This window comes from Coturnix japonica, chromosome 34 (genome assembly GCF_054131305.1).
Source record: "Coturnix japonica strain WE chromosome 34, WE-NBRP24, whole genome shotgun sequence".
Classification (NCBI taxonomy): domain Eukaryota; kingdom Metazoa; phylum Chordata; class Aves; order Galliformes; family Phasianidae; genus Coturnix; species Coturnix japonica.
The window spans coordinates 5,744,219-5,757,723 of NC_140696.1; the positions used below are offsets into that span (position 1 = coordinate 5,744,219).

Sequence of the window (13,505 nt, forward strand, 5' to 3'; positions counted from 1 at the left end):
ATGAAAGCACCTCGCTTGCCTGTTTGCATAATGGCTTTTTTTCCATATCTATGGAAGAAAGCACTCTCTTTCCCCAGTCACATTGCCTTGCATGTGTGTGACTAGTCAGTCCTGAGAAGCAGGCTGCTACTCGCCGTTCTCCTGCAGGTAGGCGTTTTCTTGCTATTACATTTTCTGAAGACATCAGTGAAGTAGTATAGAATTCAGTTTCCCACTTTGAGCTCGGTTTGAAATATGAATCACGATTCAATCCCTGCATTTTTTTGAGAGCTTGAGGTTTTTGGCACCAATTTCAACTGGCTTTTATGTCAGATGATAAAACTACCAAAAACATTTTAACCTCCTTATTAATCTTATTGTTGAACTCCAGCACTTCCACTTCAGCTACCATTAAAGCCTTTTGAAAGGCTTTTTGTGTTATCTGGGGCTTGGCAGTCTGACTATACAGCCATAATCCTGTTTACAAAATGGGCTTCATGCAAGTGCTTTAGATTGGGCTGATCTAACTGAAGTGGTGAAATAAAAGATGTGGATGTCAGGAGCTTTTCATACAAAAGTTTGTCCTGTTACAGAGGGATTTGGGGCTGGAAAGAGAGTCAGAGCCTGGTTCAGAAATGCCATGAGCAGGTCCAGAGCACAGTGCAGGTCTGGCATTGTCCTCGCACACAGTGATAATGCTTATGTTATATGTTGCCATTCTTTCATGCAGTAATTCTTCCCCTCCTCCCTCCCAAATAAGAAGGTCTGTGGAGTCCATTGCCTGCTAAACTCTTCCCCTTCATTCATGCTAAAGCACAAGGTGACTTTTGCTCAGAAGCAGGCTGACTTCCAGTGAAGTATTGGAGGTTTTGTCTGCCAACGTTAACAAAATGGTTGAAGGGTTACCTTAGCTTTCCCATTCTGCTCTCTGTCTGTTAAAGGGCAGCAACAGAGCATGTCCTGCTTGCCGTAGATCCTTTCAGAAAGGGCTCTAGGCTGTGGTATGTCTAAAACTGTAGCACAGAAACCTGGTTCCATATTTCCTCACTGCGGTGTATGGAGCATGTATCTCCTGTTGTGGATTCTGCAGGAGCTTGAGACTGTCAGCTCTGGAATCCTATTTCTCCCCTTGCCGGATTTGAATGTCGTAAAGATGCAAATCATCCCGATTATTGGACAAGTCAGTTTGTCTCACTGAGCCTCCTTCTGTTGCTGTCTTGTCTAATATTATTGCCTGTTAGTCCTGTATGGTGCATCTGCTACAAGAAGGTAGGTTTGAAGTGTTAAAATAGTGGGTAGTGTTTTGTGCAGATCTATTGTCGAGCTCCTTAATCATGTTAATGATATCTGGAGCCAGCTTGTCAGTGAGCAGCTAATGCACAAAATGTCATTTAAACTATCCAGAGCCAGCGGGAAGGGGAAAAGAACACAAGTTCTTTATTCTGCAATGCAAGTCACTGCTCTTGGAGCTGAATAGTGCTGGTCTCAAAACTAAAGAGAAGACCAAACAGGTGCTGGTTGTCACAGCGCATTACTGTGTGCTTGGGCTGATGTAACTGAGTGATGTCGTGCAGTAAATTGGCAGCTTAGAGATACAGAAATGGACTCCTGGTAGGTGGTGGTTCAGCAGGCTTTGCCTGATGGATTGTTAATTCTGCAGGCATGGAGATTTCTCTCCCTACCTGTCTTTTACAATACAGGATCGTGGTTTTCTGCACCTCCACTTATCCCTCCCCTCTCTTTGCAGTGCCAACTGATGATGTGGATGTGTATTTCGAAACCCCCGCTGATGACAATGAACATGCCCGCTTCCAGAAGGCGAAGGAACAGCTGGAGGTCAGACACCACAACCGCATGGATCGGGTGAGCATTTAGCTTTGGCCTTTTGTACTGCACTGCGTGGCTGCTGCCCCTGTGCTTCTGAACAAACTGATGGCAGGCTGACGTTCTTTCTGGCTTCTATGAGTTTCTTACAATGTGACCAGATATAAATCAGATATAAATGTCTGTCTTGCTGATCTGCTCTGTCCTTTTCTTGTCCAGGTGAAAAAGGAATGGGAGGAAGCAGAGCACCAAGCTGTAAATCTCCCCAAGGCAGAAAGACAGACTCTCATTCAGGTAAGAGTTGAAGGGCCTAAAGAAGAAAGCTACAGGTGCTTGGCCTTCATCTTATCAGTAAACTAAAAGAGAGCTACCGATATTCAAAGCCAAAAAATGACTGAAATGGAAGAGCAGCTTTCCTGTTCTGTCAGCAGTTGCCTTTTAGAGGAGATTCGATTCAATTGCTTGTTTTGTTCTAGAAGCTGGAGATGATCCGATAGTGCGCCAGGTCCATTCCTAAGCCAAGCAGGAGGAAGCTATCTCACATCAGAGCCAAATTGTAACTTCAGACCTTCAGCCTGCTTTGCACTGAGCAGCGACCTCACAGCCCTGTTCAGATTGGCCCTGGTGCTCTGGGCACACATTTCCTGTTTGGGCAGACTTAGTGAAAACCACTTAGACAGCAGATAAAGCTGGTTTGCTGCCAAAATGCCAATCTCCTGCCTTGTGAGTAGAGTCCAGTTAGATGATGAAGTTAATCAGGAATATGCTTTGTATGGGATTGTTAGAGGCAGATATTCCTGGCAATGGGAAACAGATGAAGTTCCCTCAAACCAGTATGCAGGTGTCATTTGTTCAGTGTAGTTTTGGTCCCTCAGCACCAATATTATCTTTATCTGCAAGGCTGTGTGCCCTCTTCAGACCTTCAAAACAGGTTGTTTAGCAAGGTAAATATGAAATCTGCATCAACATCTGTCAGTTCCCCTCTCTCCTGCTGTAAATGTCTAGGACATGCAATGTGACAGACTCCATTTATTCTGAGGAGTTATGTGAACGAGAGAGATCCTGAAGCATGCAGCATTTTATAGGGACTCTGTTCTTTGTTCCAGCACTTCCAGGCAATGGTTAAATCTCTGGAGAAAGAGGCAGCAAGTGAGAAGCAGCAGCTTGTGGAGACTCACCTGGCTCGTGTGGAAGCCATCCTGAATGATCGCCGTCGGATTGCACTGGAGAACTACTTGGCTGCCCTGCAAGCAGTCCCACCACGAGTGAGTTCCTTTGCAATGATGTTTTACAGTGGGGTAGTGCTGGGTGGAGTGAAAGGTGGGAATGGCTTGGTGAGGAGACCGTGACCTGCTGGGTCAGCAGCTAGGGAGAGGTTCTTAGTAAAGCCTTCTCCACTGTGGCTGTTCCTGCTGAAGACCCAGCTGTGAGTCTCCTGATAGACTTGCTCTTTTTGTCTATTTAAAATCACACTGCTTTCTTTAGTGCTTGTAAGGCACAGCGTTCTGAATCAAAGAGACGTAGGGTATAAAGGTATTACGTAAGAGGTTTTGTACAGAGCTGTCCAGTAGCAAAGCAGGTTCACGTCTCAAATGCTGTATTCCAGTAGTGATTTTCATTTGAATCACATGGATTTGAACTCTTTCCTCCCACCATCCCCAAAATCCTGCAGCCCCACCGCATTGTGCAAGCTCTGAAGCGCTACGTTCGTGCTGAGAACAAGGACCGTCTGCACACCATCCGCCATTACCAGCACGTCCTGGCAGTTGACCCAGAAAAGGCTGCACAGATGAAATCTCAGGTATAAGAATGTTTCTATCAAGGGAGGCATTGTAACCCAGCAGAGGCACTAGCAGGCATGCGTCGGGTCCTCACCTTAGTTTGCTGGGTGCTATAGCAACTTGATAGGCTTGTGTGGAGATCTCCCATTCTGTATGCGTGCTGCCTGCCATCAGATACTCTGCACACTTTTCCTCAGTGTATGATTCAGAGTTTAAAATACAACAACTGAGGATGTAGGTTCTACTACCTCGGGAGTGCAGGGGTTAGAACTAGTTTGGTGCCATCTTTGTGTTTCCTTTAGTTGAGCACCCATGAAATTATTTGTTGGAGACTTGGTCATCTTTGTGTCCACTTTCTTTAAAGACCTTTTCATTTCTTTCAAGGCTGGTGGTACAACTTCAACTCTTGTCTCTCTGCTGTTCCACCACTGATTCTTGCTTTCTTCTTGAGCTGAGTGTCCTCAGAAGGATTGTTAATAATTGTGATGTTTACAAACTGCTGTTTGGCTTGTGATATAGAATATGCAGTAGCATTCTCAGAGAGAACTTAGCGTATCAAACACAGTCTGTCCTGACCCTTTGTTCTGAAGCTGCTAAAGCCCAAGAGGGGAGTGTGTGAACTGTATTCTTAAGCTGAAACCTAAACAGTCCTTAATTCATTCTGAAGGCTGCAGTGTCAACAAATCGACATGTGAGGGATGTGGGTGGTACAGTTCAATTTCCATTCGCTTTACTTTTCAGATGCACTTTAAGCTCCTCAATCGATTCCTTTGACTGACAAGCTGCCACATGTAAAATTAAATTGCTTTCATCCTTGCTCTAAAAGGTCAGGTACACGTTAGACTGTAAAAGGTCCATTCAACTCCCTGGCTTTCTCCAACATTTGGCTGTCTGTATTAATGCGTTTCTTGGTCTGCATGATCCCTGATTATGTAGCACCCTCTGCAGGTCAGGCTTCACTTCACCAGTGAATTTAATACACCAGGGAAACATGATCTGGGATATAGAAAGCAGCTATCTTCAGACTTTCCAATAGAGAGCTGGTTACAGTGCAAGTCAGCTGACTCCTCTCCATCTTTCTTTCTCTCCCCCTCTGGACTAGGTGGACCAAAAGAATGGTCCCATCCTGTCTGTCATAGCAATTCCTCTAGTAGTAGGTATTTTATTAAGTAAGTGGAGTATTGGTACCAATAAAGTGACTGGCAGTCTTTGCCTACTCCAACGCATTAATGTACGTTTGCAGGTGATGACACATCTCCGTGTGATTGAGGAGCGGATGAATCAAAGCTTATCTCTGCTCTACAAGGTGCCATATGTGGCTGAAGAAATCCAGGATGAGATTGGTGAGTGTCTCTGCCAGCTCCATTGCTACTGCATTGGACTAGGATCTCTGCCTTGAAGTGAGGCAGACTGCAGAGAGGTTGCTAACTTCTTTGAGGATGCCCTAAACAACGAGCACGTGGGTGTAGACAGGTACTGCAGGGCAGGTATTCTGTGGGTTTTGCAGCACAGCAGGTCAGAGCAGCTTGTTCTAAGAACTTTCACTGTGTCAAAGTCAACAACAGTCAGAATAGCAAAGCTGTCATTCAAAGGTAGATGAAAAAAGAAGCATAAAAATAAGCCAAAACTTTCTTGTTTGATAGGGTTTTAATCCCCCCTTGCCAAAATCTCTGGCCACATCAAGCTTCTGGGCTCTTATTTGCATGTTTTTCTGGCGGGTACCTTTAGTGAGCATTCCAGATGGGACCTCGGTGTATACAAGATAAGATAACCTGGCAGCCCAGAGGAGTGTTTGCCTCGCAGCTCTGCATCAGCTCGTTCAAACCATCTGGCCCTTTCTGTTCCTGCCAGGCTTCATGCAGTTTGTCTAAGATTGCCTCCTATTCCTTTTAGATGAATTGCTTCAGGAGCAACGTGCAGACATGGATCAGTTCACATCGTCCATTTCTGAGTCCCAGGTGGATGTCAGGGTGAGCTCTGAGGAAAGTGAAGAAATTCCCCTGGAGGGCAAACCTTTCCGTCCGTTCCAGGTGAAAACATTCCCAGCCGTGCCTGAAAACGAAGGTATGTAGCACTGAAGAGTTGGGTTCATTTGCTTTACAGAACATAGGCACTGCTTTCTTAACTGCTAGGGCTGCTCAGTGGCACAGGACACTCCATCCCTTGGGGTCATTGAAGAGGAAAGCAGCCCCTGTACATTCAGACTGTGTCCATTTGAAAGAAGTAGCGTTGCTACAGATTTGCACTGAGCTGCATTCTTGGTTTCCTGATTCTGCTCCTTGCAAAACTGTTTCTTCTCTTTCCATTTCACAGGAAGTGTTAAGTAAGTTTTTAGTCTGTAACCTGATTCTGGAACTCACTGTCACTGTTTAACCAAAAAGTTCTGGTGTAAGTCTTTGTGCCATGACCTTCTGAAGGGACACGGGAATTTATGTTTTCCTTTTAATACTTCTCTATTTTTTGATCAGCGGGTGTTGACATCTGGTGTGTGTGTGTGTATTTATTTTAAAAACGCTTGCAGAGAGTCCTGAGCTTAAAGAAAGCTGTAGAACTAAAAGCTTTTCCCAGGGTCTGAGTCAGAAATCATGCGCAAGCCTTTTTTCCTTTCTCTCTTAATCTCCTTTCTCTGCTATTTTTGTTTTTGTTTTCCCTCCTGCTAGATCCTCAGCCGGATTTGTACCATCCAATGAAAAAAGGTTGGTTCTAAGCTGCTCCCTCACAGTGCTTCTATCACTCTCCTACCTTCTCTGTGTGTTCGATAGCTTCATTTTAGTTTCATACCCACCTTTATTTTCATTTCCCTGCCCTCATTTAGTTTAGTAACTTTGTTTGCTTGTTTAGGCTTAGTGTTAAAGAAACAAGCCAGTCTGAATATCCAGTTGGTTCTGTGTGTTCCTTTCTGATGGGCTAGCAGGTGTCTCACAGTACACAGATTAACTTCTTTGCCCTCAAGAAATGTGGGCTTAGCAGTCTGTCTGAAGCCATGCAGTGCTTTATATCTCATCGTCTGTACTTAGATACTCAACACTTATCAAAGCAAACCAGGCAGTGCTGGTGCTAAATAGTCTGTAGGCTGTTCTGCAACTGGTGACAGCGCTGAGCTAGGGATCTAAGTGCCACAGCAGTCCCAGGCTGTATTTCTCACCTAAAGGTTTAGGTTCATCTCACCTTTCTTCCTCTTTTCGTTGAATTTCTCAAGGGCTGCCAGGGAGATCTGCTTATTTTGTGTGTATGGTTATTATGGGTTGGTTTTTAATTCCTTTACCTGGGAAATATAGAACCTAAACTGCACCTTAGAGCTCTACAGCACTGTGTCTGCTATTGGGTACAGTAACAAATAGCAAAGCTCAGTGCAACAGCTCAACTCCCAGCTCTGGAGACTGTTTTGTGTTGCCTCCTGAGAACTGAATGAAGCAGCCGTAGGCCAAAAGCTGGCGCAGTAGTTCTCTTAAAAACTACTTGTGTCTAGTCTGTCCAGAAAACCCAAATCATTGACTTTCACAATAACATGACCTGCTCCAGTGGCCGTGGAAAGTCAGACTGGCAGCTGTGGCCGTGCTTGGAATCTGATTACAGCCTCCAAAGAGCTGTGAAGGGGAAGGGAGTGCAGCAGAAGTCTAGATGCTCCTTTTGGGAGGAGCTGGAGTGAAACATTGGTTTCCTTGGCGTTCTTGTGCAGTAAAAATCTTGTCAGGGTAAAAACCTGCTGTAGAGCCAACTGTCCTTTCCTTTGCATCCTGTCAAAGAACGAGTGCCAGTTTCAGCACTGGTTGACGTCATGTCTCAGGCAACCTGCAAGCTCAGCAGCTTGTGAAGAAGTGCACACAATAACCTGTATAACATTAAGTGCCGTAGTAATATTTCCCCTACTTCATACTCCTCCTTGGAGGGACCCACCTGTAGCTTCCCTGCCTCCTGCTTTGCTTTAGGGAGGTGTGGATGTTGTGAAGGACATTGTGCATAATGGCAGTGGAAAACTTGCAGTCTCCTAACTCATTATATGACGGTAGGTCGGACTATCCTGCATCAAATTGTTGCTGATTGGATCTATTTATAAATGCTTGAGATCAAAACAGTTTATACAGAGCAGCTTTCTGTTAATTGATATTCTTATAGCATATAGTAGTTCTGGCCTAGAAATGGGTGAGTGATGTTCTGGTACAAAGGGTAGCATAGTACTCTGCTCCTCCTTTGCCCTGGGGTTTATCATTTCTGGGCTCACACTGGATTTGGGGCAGCAGCTCATTACAGAGCTGTACTGGGTGACCTTGAGATTGTCATTCCTGAGCTGCTGCTGCTGTGCTTGATTCCAAAAGAATGGGTGGTGCTGACCGTGCGATTGAAAGCACTCCCTGTGTGCTGGCTGCCAGCAGAGAGGAGACTGAGCTGCCATCACGGGTCACTTGGAGGTGGTGGTGACCCTGGGTGACACTTGCAGAAAGGAACTGCACGCTCACAGTTTGTGTTACATGTTGTCTTGGAACTTCTAACAGCAGTACTTAACAGTGTGTCTGAATTTACACTTGAGCCTGTTTTGGTGAGTCCTGTCTGCTTCTCTCATCGCCACCTCATTTCCCTTCATTAACAGAACTTCCCCGATCACTTGTCACTGTAGCATAGCTTATGAGCTCCCCTTCTGACACAACAGCATGAAGACAGCTTAATAATCAGCGGTCGGTGTGGTTAAATGCAGTAGCTGTGGCAGCTCTACAAAGAGTAGGTAATCCTTCCTATGTGGTGCTAAGGGCTGACTGACGGTCCCTGCTTTGCTCTTTTGGTGCAGGTTCTGGCATGACTGAGTTGGATGGGCTGATTGGCGCTGAAGAAAAAGTGATTAACAGCAAGAAGAAAGTGGATGAAAATGTGGTGAGCCCTCCACCTTTATTTTATAAGGCAAAGCCTGCTTCGGGCACTAATTAATAGCAGTGGCTTGTTTTCATTCCTCCTTCCTGCTAACAGAATGCCAGTGTATTCACTGTCCATATGGTGTGGGGGAGTCAGTTTTCTGACTATTGTAGGCTCTTAATACTGATTAGCATGAGAAGGGTGGGAGGATGAGGGAAGGAGAGAGATCTGGATCTTTGGCAGTCTGAGCAGGTGAAGTGTCTGATTTAGTAATTGCTTTCCCAGAGAGAGACCCTTTGATATACCTTTGTTTTAGCAAGGTAGCTTTCTGTCTGAGTACACTGAAATGCTGTTGTATTCCACCTGCTTTCCCACACACTTTACATGGCAAGGTAGGCCTCACCTCATCAAAGTGGGCGATCCAGTAGGCGTAGCTCTATCTGCAGCATAACAAATTCACTGGGTCATGGTGACAGCTGCCTCCAGCAGTTGCCTGGCTTGGAAAAGTTGGTTTTTAGAAGCTTTCTTTCAGAATTGTCCTATAGCCACATGTTAGTTCTTAAGTGACAGAAGTGCTGTGTGCAAGACATTTTAATTCAGGCCTTCACTTTGAGGCAGTCTAGACTTCCAAATGGTTGCAGTTATTTTCTCGGTCGGATCTAAAAGTTGGAGGTGATCCCACGCTTTGGAGAGCAGGGTAGAATGGTAGGTGGTTCTGAGCCCTTGCAAGTATTCATCAGAAGTCTCTTGTCTGGCTTCGTGTTCCTTCTCCCACCTGTTTATTACAGCTCCTTTCATAAAATGCTTTTGTGACTGTTTTCAGGTGATTGATGAAACCCTCGATGTGAAGGAGATGATTTTCAATGCGGAGCGTGTTGGTGGGCTGGTGGATGAGCCGGTATGTACAGGGTTACAGAGTCCAGTGATTGCTGACCTTCTAACACTGCATTTTGGTTCCTTCACATTACCAAGTTCCAGGGGTTCCATGTGTTGACAGTGCTCTGGGAAGTCATGCAGATCATAATGCAGTATGGCACTTCTGCATAAAGATAACAGGAAAAACATTAGATGCTAACTTGACTCTTTTGTTGCAGAAGTGCTTTGTGGGACATGAAGCACTGTGGGTCAGTGCTTGTCCGGAATGCTTAAATGGGGAAACAGTTTTGTGTTCGTTGTCCTTTTGACAGAAGGGGATTAAATATTTACACTGCCATGTATCATGTCTTGATACCACAGCTGGTTGAAGACCTTATCGGTGGCCTCCTTTTAGGTTTGCAGTTAGCATTGCAGCTCTCCCATCGCTCCTTTTATGCCTGATCCATCACTGTCCTCCTTGCAGGATAATGACAACTCGCTTCGTGATGACTTCAGTTTCAGCAGCAGTGCCCTCATTGGTCTGTTGGTGATTGCTGTTGCCATAGCTACTGTGATAGTCATCAGCTTGGTGATGCTGAGGAAGAGGCAGTATGGAACCATCAGCCATGGAATTGTGGAGGTGAGAAACCACTCCATAACTGAGGATGAAAATAGTCTGCGTTGAATCACATGCTGTGTGTAGGGGGTGAAGATGGCAGTAGGTGCCATCAGCTGCTCTGCTCTTGGCTGGATGGGGTTTCACTCTGCCCATGCTGCCATCTTTGTCACTTATATATTAGCATGCAGGTAGCACTTGTCAGCGTGCCATGCTGGGCCCTGTCACATCACTGTTGTATTCACTTATCACAAGGAATTCAATTAGGCATCCCTGTCTGGCTCAGGATAGGATTTAACAGTAAATGAGCTTTTGAGGCGATATCTTTAGCAGGGGAGTCAGTCAGTCAATCCATAGTAATTTGTCCTCCCAACTAATATAGCAACTATTAGGAGTGTGAGCAGCAGAACACAGAGAAGCAGTTTTTTCATAATCCTTCAGCTCCCAATATTCACATTGCTAATGGCAACTTAATGGAGTCTGGAGAAAGCTGCTCTTCCCCTTTGCTCGACTGATGAGAGAAGCGTAATGTCAAGTGTAATTCTCACTGTAATGAGAGAGATGGGTCCCAGATTTGTCATGTTAGATAACTTACTGGAAACCTGGGTGTGCAGGAAGCATTAACACCTGACTGAGGAGTTCTGTTAAGCAAATCATTTTTGTAGTTTTCCTTCCTTTCTGTTTCCTGCTTAGCACGGTATTTATCCAGCCTTCTGTGTTAACTGTCTTGCTGTGAAGTGAGGCCTTTTGAGCGCTTCCTTTAACCAGAGATCATCCTTTCTTTCCCAAGGTTGACCCAATGCTTACCCCAGAAGAGCGGCATCTGAGCAAGATGCAAAACCATGGCTACGAGAACCCCACTTACAAATACCTGGAGCAGATGCAGATATAAAAGAGATGAAGATACAGCAGCCCTGATCAGGAAAGGAGCAGGGCAGAAGGGCCAAAGTGGGTCCAGCGTTTTGGATCAACTACTGACCAACCGTTGCTTCAAGAGGACTTCATCTTACATTCAGAACTCCTGGATCATTAAGACTATAATTACTACTGTAGAGTTGCAATTTCCATTCTTTTAAATGGGTGAAGAAATGATAATATAACAATATGATATATAAATCTCCTTAAATGGGAAAAATGGATCTATTGCAGATATTTGACTGAGATGTAGTTTTCTTTTTCTTTTTTTTTTTTTTTTAAATAATCTGAAAACCACCAGTTCTGTTGTACTGTTGTCTGATACAAGCTCTATATATATAAAATGGGAAACGTTGATTTTTATTTCTGATAGACCACCTGTATATTGAGGGTCATTTGTACCAGCCCGCCTTGTAAAAAGGAGACAGTTGTGGCTCTTCATTCTGGCTTTTATATATAAAGCAGTATTTTTTTTTCTTTATTTTTTTTTTTCTTTATTTTTCTTTCTTTCAGTGAATTTTGCTGGGAGTTGCAAAGAGATTAATTTAGGGATAGGAACTGTGAGGGCGTAAACAAGGAAGGCATTTGGAACGGTAACGAACAAAAATCCTCATGATGAGGGAAAGAAAAAGGAAAGAAAAGAAAAATCCCATCCTCATACACCAGTGATGTGCACCCTGCTGCTTAGCAGCCTGGGCTCTAGGAATCAAGGCTCCCTGGAGGCAAGGAGTTAAAAGGCTTCTAGCATCTCTGTTTATAGTTACTCTAGTGGAATGTTAGAACATGGTTTGTGCATACTGGGGTCTGCACATTCCCCTTTCAGATTCAGTTCTGCTTTAGAGTTGGAAGTTCCTGGTATTGAATTTAAATCCTCTGTTCTCAACCAGTTTCCTTCAGTACTCACCTGGCATTAACAGCCCCTTTTGCTACTACTTTCTAATTTTCCCCAGCTCTCCTGCCTCACCAACATGGTAAGTAGTTAAAGAGGAGCAGTGTTTGGAGCCTTCGCATCTCTTCCAGTGATGTTGGGCTGTAGGAACGGCTTTGGGTCCTTCCCAGAATGACAAATCACTGCAAGTCAGCACCTTGGGAGCTGATGAACGCGGGGGGAGGAGAGAGGGATAAGTTGGGAAAGGGATTCTGCCTGCTTTAAGGGAAATTGAATGCAAGGCCCCAAGAAGAACAGAAGGGGTTTCGTTCTGCTCACCATCTTGTCTTTGTAATGCTTGTATAGTTGGTGTTAATGCTCACGGCTTTTTTAAATCTGGAGGTTCTGGTAACCTGTGGTGTATTTTTTCTATTTCTCCTGTGACTTTACTTTCTTTTCCCTTCCATGTCTCTTCCCACTATGCACAGATTTACCTGCAAACTCCTTAGTGTGGTCTGTGGGGAATGTACAAAGTTTAAACACATCAATAAACACTTTAACTTCCAGGTTGTCTCTTAACTCTTTATTCACGGGTTTACCTCCCACTTTATCCTTACCAAAACCTGAGGAAACCTTTTCCTCCCCTCCTTGTCCGCCTCTCCTTCACTTCCCATCTTTGACACTGATTGACTGCTCTGCCTTGCCCTCAGCCTTCTGTGGTCCTTCCAGATCCTGCTGGCCATTGCAGAGAGTCAGGGGAAAGGAAAACTTCCCTTTGGTTGAGCAGAATCTACTTGGTTAGAGGTTCCCAATGGATTTGAACAGAGGGGAGAGGAGGCAGGAGGGCACAAGATCATGGCGTGTTCTGCTTCTCCTTAAAATGGCCTCCTGAGTTCCACTGGAGCTCCCATATTCTGGCTGAATTATTCAGACTGCAGGAATGAACAGATGCTGCCCTAGAAAACGCCGTCTGTTGGCTTGTCACAGCTACTTGGGAAGGAGTTCTGATTTTTAGCTGTAAATTTCATTTAAATGATGCTGCAGCAATTCTATAATCCAAAGTTGTTCCTTGGACTGTGCCCTCAGGTTGGATGACAGAGAAATAAATGAATTACAGAGTCAATTCTAGAATTGAATTTGAGGATTGGATTTTGCCTTTGATAAATTCTATTGGTCTCCCTGTAGTGGCAATGCTGGGTCCTGGCCTGAAGCAGTGATGGAGCACCTGGTGGGAAGGCAGGGCAGCCCAGGGGAGCTCAGGTGCATGCAATGTACTGAGTGATGGAAGGGCTGGAGCCAGGATGCAGCCCTTTGTGACTGCAGCATTAGAAAAGGAAGGAGCTGAGAAACGAGTGCTTGAATATCTCTGCTATAAAGGTGTTTGCTGTACGTGGTGTGTCTTTAGGAGCTGGGAACACAGAGCAGGGGAGGAAGCGTGGGATGACTCCGTCTCTCTGCTCATTAATAATTGCTCTTCTGAGGTTGTGCAGTGGGATAATGTACATGGAAACCATTCTGTGCCCAACAGTAGGTGGATGCAGCGTGGGCAGATTTATTTTGCCAACCTCCTTTATTGTTTCAGCAGTGGTGGTTTAGCACAGAGCATCGATGCTGCTGGCAGCAAACTGCAGCTCTCAAGGTTAGTGCAGAGGCTGAGGTTGGTGTCAGCAATCAGGAGCTTCTTTCTGTCTGGGTGTCTCCAGAGCAGTTGTAACTCATTTGGCATCTGCACTCTATTGAGATGGCAGAGGCTTCAGTGCGTGCACAGCAAAGGGTCAAACAGCGAAAGCAGATGAGCTGGGAGACAGCCTGTTTTTATAGG

At 45.0% G+C, this 13,505-nt stretch overlaps 1 protein-coding gene across 8 annotated transcripts in view; it reads left to right on the forward strand.

Moving 5' to 3' along the window:
• The window catches only part of APLP2 (amyloid beta precursor like protein 2), a 33,341-nt gene extending 21,092 nt beyond the window's left edge, over positions 1-12,249 (forward strand). For 2 of the 8 annotated variants that reach the window (XM_015883965.2, XM_015883969.2), the window contains 11 exons: positions 1,727-1,842; positions 2,023-2,097; positions 2,910-3,068; positions 3,476-3,604; positions 4,828-4,927; positions 5,478-5,648; positions 6,245-6,280; positions 8,368-8,450; positions 9,253-9,327; positions 9,769-9,924; positions 10,691-12,249. In XM_015883965.2, the coding sequence (XP_015739451.2) occupies positions 1,727-1,842; positions 2,023-2,097; positions 2,910-3,068; positions 3,476-3,604; positions 4,828-4,927; positions 5,478-5,648; positions 6,245-6,280; positions 8,368-8,450; positions 9,253-9,327; positions 9,769-9,924; positions 10,691-10,792 (1,202 nt within the window). In that variant the 3' untranslated portion in view covers positions 10,793-12,249. The remainder of the gene's footprint in view (positions 1-1,726; positions 1,843-2,022; positions 2,098-2,909; positions 3,069-3,475; positions 3,605-4,827; positions 4,928-5,477; positions 5,649-6,244; positions 6,281-8,367; positions 8,451-9,252; positions 9,328-9,768; positions 9,925-10,690) is intronic. The other 6 variants (XM_015883966.2, XM_085525761.1, XM_015883967.2 and 3 more) reach the window with 3 other exon arrangements.
• The last annotated feature ends 1,256 nt before the right edge of the window (positions 12,250-13,505 follow it).